The sequence below is a fragment of the Athene cunicularia genome, assembly GCF_003259725.1.
Source record: "Athene cunicularia isolate RWA chromosome 14 unlocalized genomic scaffold, athCun1 chr14_part1, whole genome shotgun sequence".
Lineage (NCBI taxonomy): Eukaryota > Metazoa > Chordata > Aves > Strigiformes > Strigidae > Athene > Athene cunicularia.
The window spans coordinates 7,276,591-7,284,840 of NW_020799118.1; the positions used below are offsets into that span (position 1 = coordinate 7,276,591).

The 8,250-nt window shown below is 38.8% G+C and overlaps 1 protein-coding gene across 1 annotated transcript in view; it reads right to left on the bottom strand.

The window, feature by feature from the left end:
• The window catches only part of CRYM (crystallin mu), a 9,067-nt gene extending 868 nt beyond the window's left edge, over positions 1 to 8,199 (bottom strand). Inside the window, exons 1-6 of the mRNA XM_026859292.1 lie at positions 8,128 to 8,199; positions 7,894 to 8,044; positions 6,801 to 6,863; positions 4,695 to 4,796; positions 3,378 to 3,561; positions 871 to 992 (exon numbers count right to left, since the gene is read on the bottom strand). Coding sequence (XP_026715093.1) covers positions 871 to 992; positions 3,378 to 3,561; positions 4,695 to 4,796; positions 6,801 to 6,863; positions 7,894 to 8,031 — 609 coding nt within the window. The 5' untranslated portion in view covers positions 8,032 to 8,044; positions 8,128 to 8,199. The remainder of the gene's footprint in view (positions 1 to 870; positions 993 to 3,377; positions 3,562 to 4,694; positions 4,797 to 6,800; positions 6,864 to 7,893; positions 8,045 to 8,127) is intronic.
• Between the last annotated feature and the right edge of the window lie 51 nt (positions 8,200 to 8,250).

The following is an 8,250-nucleotide window of genomic DNA, read 5'->3' on the forward strand; positions in this document are numbered from 1 at the left end:
AATACGTATTTATAGAAAACAAAAATATCCAGACATATGTTATGGGAAGAACTTTTTTTTTTCCTGAGTAGTTTCAAAAGAACGAACTCATCCAGTTCTGCTATCCCAGAACTGATTCCTTTCCACTGTGAAGCAGATCAGTATTCAGACAAATAATACATAAACAAATAAATACATAAACAAAAAACATAATCATAGAAGTGTGGAATGGTTTTCAGAGAAAAACAGCTGGCAGACTTTCATCAGTCAGTAAGGTTTTTTTACAGTAGATAGTTTGTTACTTATCCAACAAAACACACGGGATTCCACACACCTCACCATAGCTGGACCTCTTATGTTAAACCTCAAAAGTGGAAATCGTATTTGTTCTGCAAAAACATTTAAAAGAGAAAATGAAAACTCCATTAAACCTAAAAGGGTCCCTGCTGTCAAACTTTTGCAGATCTGTCTGCTTGGTTTCTGTCGTCCATTCTCTAGAGGCCTGTTGTCTGTCAACCACACTGAAATCTTATGGGAAGAAAGGGTTTAATAAATAGATTTGAAAAATATTTACCGTAGCTACCAAACATGGCAGGAAATGTAAGTCTTTCAAAAACAATACACTGTTGTTGTACACCGAGGCCAATGCTGAAAACAAGCTACTGTAATACAGTGTCATGTAACAGTTGATACACAGGTTACATTGTTTTGGCACAGACATATAGAAGTCTCAGTATGAAACAAATTTATCTTTCAGCCTGTGCCTAGGAAGTATTAACAACTGTATCTGATGCTCTAAAAAGTTTCAGTACATCACCTCATTGGTACCAATACATTTCAAATGCAAGCCAATTGCCACAAAAATAAATCCATAATTTAAGAAAGTCTTACCCCTGATAATATAACATCTCCTGATTCCGTAAGAGCAGCTTCTCTGGAATCCACAAACAGAACAGAATTCTTCATCAGTTCATCGTCCAGTTCTCTCCAGTCTGGTCTGCTTGCTCCAACAGCTAAGACAACAAAACTGATGAACTTGGGAGAAATGTTTAAAACAAATTCAAACCACATTTTGTCCAAAAGACATGTGTGAAGGAACAATGGACATTATTGTGGAAATATGATATACAAATAATCTGATGTTAGCACTGAAAACATGTTGATTGATAAAATAACAGAAAAATAAGATGTGCCTGAACAACTGTGAAAAAGCCTGGATTTCTCTCAACCTGGCCTCAGCTGTAACGCTGACATATACATGGCCTGTTTCTATACAGTGCTAACCTTAATTTCCACCAATGTCAACGATGACATTGTGTCCAATTCTCCAAATAACAGCTCATTAAAGTGTACAGCATCCTTAACCTCTATTCATGCAGATGCTGCTGCTGACGAGTTTTAAATTGCCATATTTATATTCCCATAAGCACAGCCAGAACGACTGGAATCAACTGGCCTTTGCATTTCAACCTGCTGAAGCATTAAGCTGCAACTCATCAGGAAGCAGAAGTGAGATTATTTGCTAGCACTGTTTCCACTCTTTGGTACACTAGTCAAAGTGCTCCTTTCAAATATTGCTCACAGAGAAGGGGAAGTAGCACTGCTTAGCCTTTCATCATCTCCTATCTATACAAGAAACACAAAGATATGTGTAACTTCATAGAGCTAACAAAATAAACAAGACTTTGCCAGCAGCTTTGAAAGTGACACTGATAAATAGGTGTGACACAATTACTCTTTTCTCCTTAGAGGCACTGTTAGAATAAACTTTGATCATTTGGTGGCACAACTCAGGGAAGATAATCTTAGGGTTCTACAGACCACAACTCTTCTGCAGACAATCAGTAACCTGTTTCTGCAGCCGTCAAATTAAAACATTTTGCTTTTTATTTTTTTCAGAGTTAACAAACATCTGATACAGCTTCTCTAAAACATTCCATATTTGATTTGTCAGTAGAATAGCCTTGTCAGCAAACTCTGAGTAGCTGAGGCATAAGAAAGTCACATCCCTTTGTCCATTATCTCTTATACCCTTGTCTTTCATCAGATCATTACCAAATGCCTTGAATGTTACAGTTATTTTGATTCAGATTGTGTTTGTTATGTGTCTATAGAGAAAAACAAAATCTTCTCAGGATAATTAAGGGATTCTTCAGATGACAACCAAAGTGTTGTGCAACACACACTTGCACATCCAAAAAGAGAGTTCAATGTTACTAACTAGAATTTTTAAACCTATAGCCTTCTACTATTTCCTTGTAACCTAATAAGCAGTACAAATTGATCAGATTATGGACTTTCGCTTACCTGGAGCAACTGAAAACAAATCAAGGAGCTTAACTTTTTAAATACAGCAAGACCACTATCAACTTGTTATGAGCTAAAAACAATAAACCCAGTTATATTGTAGTCAAATGTTTTTTAGAAGTGTCCAATGGTTATGGAATAATAAATTCCATGTTGCCTGAAAGCCTCTTCAAACAGCACAAAAGCCTCAATGGAGGAAAAAAAAAAAAAGAAAAAGAAAAAGGCAAAGAAAGAAGAGGGATCTTCGTGTATGTGTTGCCTCAGTGACTGTAGACCTTAACTGATTTTGGTTGTACTTCTGGCTTCCGGACCTTGACATAATGCAGACAACATTCAATGACAAAGGACTAAATTGAGTTTGAAAAATTGGTAGGATCCTGCTGGAACGTGGGACCTTTCTTTAAATCATTCCCTTTGACAATTCACTTTTGTTTTATTACCACGCTATTTAGAAAGTGCACAAGGTCATCTGAACCAGGCCCACAACTAATAAAATAAACAAATGTGGGCACATCCAGAGACTCCAAACAATAGTTTTGCAACATCATTATAAGGCAGGTAAATTAAAAAAAAAAGCGCCCCCCCAAACCTCACCATAATTAGATGTCAAATTATGAAGTTCTTAAATCAGTTATTGCATCTTTTTAACTCAAAAAACCCATAAATCAATGTGACCAGCCTAAAAATGAACAAATAGAGGAGCTTACAAAATTGCATGAAGAAAAGATGACAGCTGCTAGGGAAACATTACAATGAGCAGGAATCACTTTGGAGATAACATGTTTGTATGGGTTATGTAAATGGAAAGCAAGGTGAGCATCAGGTGACAGCATGGTGGCACAGATGATGCACTACTAGGGGAAAAAAAAGCATATCCCATGCTCTAGCAAACATCCAGTGCTGGAATATGCAGGATTTCTGGCTCCAGACAGCCAGAAAGACAAGACTGGGAAAAGTGATCCTCGCTAAAGGGGAGAAGTAAAAATGAAAGAACATTCATTCTGAGAAGCAGAGTACTGCTTTTCAACAGTTTTTGATGCTAAACAATGTGCTAATAAATGTATCCTTTACATGATGAGAACATAGCATACCATTGATATGGGCACCTGGTTTTACCCAGTCTCCAAATAAAATTGGTGTTGTTGCCATAGTGACTGTTATAATCACATCAGCCCCAGTAACTGCCTCCTGAGCAGAAGAGCAGACTTGCACTGGACCATTAACTGAATTAGCAAATTTCACTGCTTTCTCTTTGGTGCGATTCCATATCCTGACCTTCAAGGAAAAAAAGACAAACAGATTAGCTGGGAGAACTTCTCTGCTGAAATGGAACACTGTTTCAATTTCTAGTAGGTAGTTACAAATATCCTAAAGGTGAGGCCTTTTTTGTTCCCCTTTAATGTTCTCATCAAACAAGCAACTAAATTTCATGTGTGTGCAGCTACATTTGAATGACTGTTTTGTAATACCAGAATAACAGCTCCTTGTAGAGCTGTGTTTATAAAATACAAATATTTTTAATAACTATATTCAAGGGAAAGTCACAGAAAGCTTATTCAAGTATGGCATACACAGTAGGATTTTCTGACAGTGAGAAAGAGCCATCTGATATTACTTTGTTTCCAATTTTTTTTTTTTTTTTTTTAAAGGCCAACATATGAGCAAGAAATTCTACAGCTGTTCAAGTATTCTTGGGTTCTGTAGAAACAATATCAAAATATGATTAATCCCTTAAATTCTTTGGTGGGTTGACCATGGCTGGATGCCAGGTGCGGATCAAACCACTCTATCACTCTCCTCCTCAGCAGGACAAGAGGAGGAGGAAATAAGATGGAAAAACTTGTGGGTCAAGATAAAGGCAGTTTAATAAAGTAAGAGCAAAGGCCACTCACAGAAGCAAAGGAAAACCAAGGATTTCTTCTCTACTTCCCATCAGCAGACAATGTCCAGGCACTACCCAGAAGTAGAGCAAGGTTATATGTACTGAAGCCCCAGAAAACATATGTTGTAATAACAAAAGCCACCACTCGCCCCTCCACCTCTTAGCTTTAATTGCTGAGCAGAGGCCATGTGGTACGGAATATCCCTTTTGGTCAGCTGGGGTCAGCTGTCCTGGCTGTGTCCTCTCCCAAGATCTTGCCCACCTTTAGCCTACTGGTGAGGGAGGAATGTTGGAGAGACAGCCTTGATGCTGCGCCAGCACTGCTCAGCACCAGCCAAAACACTGGTGTATTTATCAACACCTTTCTAGCTGCCAGTACAAAGCACAGCACTACAAAGGCTGCTATGGGAAAATTAACTCCATCTCAGCCAGATCCAATGCAACTTCACTGGCTGCAATTATTTATAAGTGCTCCTGAAATGTAATAGAGAAAAATAAATGTACCCTGTTAAGATGTGTTCATTACCTCTTTAAACGTGAACAGCTCTGTGAAGATATCATAATGGCTGTATGCTTGAACACCAGCTCCCAAAATGCATAGCACTTCTGTGAAAGCTGGCATTAACAACTACACAGTATCAAATATAAAAGAAAAACATGTAAGGACAATACATTAACAGATATGACAAATATATATCAAAATACTAAAAAGAAAGCAGTATCCTTACCCCTTTTAAACAAAAAATGTTTTTATTAAAAAGCTAGTATTTATTCATATTAATATAAAACAAAATTCATGTGTATAAATTTCAATGCAAAAGCTAGTGATGATAGCACCAAAATCCATCTTGGCCTAATTCTGGTCTTGGAATGAAGTCTGACTCTTAAAATTCAGATTTAACATGCAACAGCATGAGCCAGTGGAAATTCTGGGGCCTCAGCACTCTCTAATATTAGTATAATATATTACACCTCTGTGACTAATTAAGTGCAAAACCATAGTGTTGATGTTTTACACTGGCTGAAAACATGGCTCATAATACCGAAAGCTATCAGTACTGAAAGTGGTAGCTGCAAACTAGTCCTGGTAGCCCCACACTAAACATTCTTTTTCAATTAACTGAAGCCATAAATTATACCACAAGCATAATTTGGCATTCTAAGAGCCATAATATGTATGCATCAAGCATTGTAAAAACAGGGATAGTTCTGAGAAACAAAACCTAAAATTCATTTCAGTTGTTGCTTTTGGTTTTCTAGTCTACTTCTTGCCTGTGATTCACCAGTACTTGGCAGAAGGAATGGAGGGCTGCTGGAATCCAGCCCTAAGCTATCCTTGTGTCTTCTTTATGCATTTGCTGGGGCCACTCACTTCTATGTAAAAAGCTTTAGAATTGTCTAGGCTCTTACTTTTTCTGCTGCAAATAAATTGAAAAAAATATCATTGATCTCATTTTTCAGTAGCAAGAATTCTTTTTAGTGTTCCTTTGAAAGACTCTGAAGCACTAATTTCAAAGGTTCCTTGCATAAAAGCATGGGTCTTTGAAAAGCAAATGCCATAAAGAGGACAAGATGACAACTATGAGCTAAACTCAAACACTCCTGAAAATTTCCCAAAACAACAGATGACAGTGGAGAATCTGACCTTGAAGTCCCTTCATCAGGCAAGCTCCTTCGAGGCCAGCAGAGCCTTAACTGTGTAAAAACTGTCAGAACTGCCCAAGTATAGACTGGCTAAGACGAATGAGGTCCTATAACCTCATGTCCAAGGAATCCATTGTAAATTGTTCTGTCCCTTGGTTCAGAGGAAGCTCCTGGGGACAGATTCTTCCTCCAATTTTTTGTCAGTTTAGCTCTATTGCCATGGATAGTCACACTGGCATGAAGACTGCCACTAACGAAGTGGTGAGATCAGCCTTCATTCTGATGCAAAGCTGATGGGTGAAAACCAGGAGTATTTTTCAGCTCTGGCCCTCTTCTTATTGGCTCATCCTTTGAGGTGAGGACTAAAACCCTGCTGTGCACTAGATGATGACTTGCTCTCTGCCCACTATTAACAGCCCAGCTAAATATAGTTTTAAAAAAGAATTCAAACCCAACAATTTCCAATTGAAATTTAAATGATGTAAATCAACATACAGCAAGGTACACCTCACCTGTCTTCAGGCACTGAGGTTTATGGCTGTAGTCAGGGACAGTCATCTGGACATCTTCTAGTGACAACAGAGAAACTAAGAGCCACCTCTGGACAAGTCATCCATCTATCCTGGACACCATCTATCTTAAGAGGACCCACACTGCCCCCTGGAAATGTGCCTTTTTCCTCTTTCTCCAGGTCCAGTGCAAGCCACATGGCCTGGCCCAACAGCAGATGTACAGGTAAACAAAATTGAATTTATCACATCTACATCACCCAAAGCCATAAAGCAGTATGTTAAAACAAACAGAAAAAAATGACAGAGGAAGACACCTCAGTAAACCCCCAGAAAAGGTACATACCCAGAAGGTACATACATCATCATAAACCTAATTTAAAGCTGGATTTGATGAAAATTCACATACATCATTCCTTCTAGTTAATTTATATATAACACCACTAAATCTGTTTTGATTTAGGAATCAGAAGACATACCTTGGTAGCAATTGCAGAAACTGCAGCTGTTCGTTTTGCTGTAATGACACTCCCATCTAGGACCTTTAAAAAAGTTCAAACTGAAATGAACACTGAAAATATAAGTAATACCACACATATTCATCAGGTTTGTGAATTATGTGATATTACAGAGCATAGATAAAAATATAAAATTGGTAATTACTATTACAGCATCCACAAACCATACAGTCACATGTTTAAAACTGGGCAGATTCTCTGTCTTTTCCAGTTCTTCCATGCCATTCCACCAACACAAATGGAGTGAAAACTGGCCAGAGCTGAGCCACCTGTAACTCACACAGCTCTTTGTGCACTGCACTTCCCTGTCTCTCCAATGCAGGGACTAGATTGCTCTAACTGCAATACTCTGTACTCCAGTAAGACCAGGGACCAGTGCAAGCTGGCAGTCATTCATGGCATTGTCTTGGTCTGTACAAGGGAATGGCAGGGAACCATGGAATTCCTTTAATGTGTATCACACACTGTGGGGCACTCCTGCCTCAGTGTGCATTAGCTACTGTATACAAGCAAATTAAGGGGCTTAAAAAGCTGAAAGATTTTCTGATACAGTTTAGGAATAAAAGACCAATATAGTTTTCCTGACCAGTTTTGGCCCTTTAATAATGACTAATGAAAATGGTCAATATTCTTAAAAAATTCTTAAATTTTTTTAAACAAACAAATCAGACTCTGAATACTGTGCCCTATTCTAACAATTGTAAATCTCTTTAGATTTAACTTAAGATGGTTGAAAATCAATTCTTTATTGAACAAAGGTTTTTTTTCTTTTCAAACGCAAGGTAAATTATTCTTCATCATTCCTCTCTTCCAGTCACCCTGTAAGACATCAGATACCCTTCACATCACATGTAGTAGTAAAGAGCAGAGCACAGTTTAACACGTACAAAAGATACAATGATTTAGGCCAAATGCTCATGGGGCACAAACACATCTTTGCTGATGATGCAGATAAACTCAGAGCAATTTACACCAGCTGTAGCTTCTAAGAATCAGATGGGAGAACTGACAGAACACAAACTGGGAAGAAGGCAGAAGCATACATAAAACTCACAGCTTTTAAAGAACCATTTCTGGGGTCGAATAAGAGGACAGTCGCTTGGTGAGAAGGGACGGAGGAATCCTTCTTGTGCTCATAAAAAGTCACCAACTTGGTTGTCAGAGCATCATCTGCGGCACTATAAGCTGGCATGACTCCTAGGAACCTTGTAAGAGAATTACGTACATTACTCATGTACCTTTAGCATGGGAGCCTACAGCGCCGTAGTGGTTAACAACGGCTACTGACCAGCTCCTCGGTAACCAGGTACCCGGGGCCTTTCCGGGTGCTCTAATTCCTCCCACGCCGTCCCGACCCTTCCCCGCCGCAGCCCGGCCCCCCGCTGCCGCTGCCCCCGTTCCCAGCTCTGGC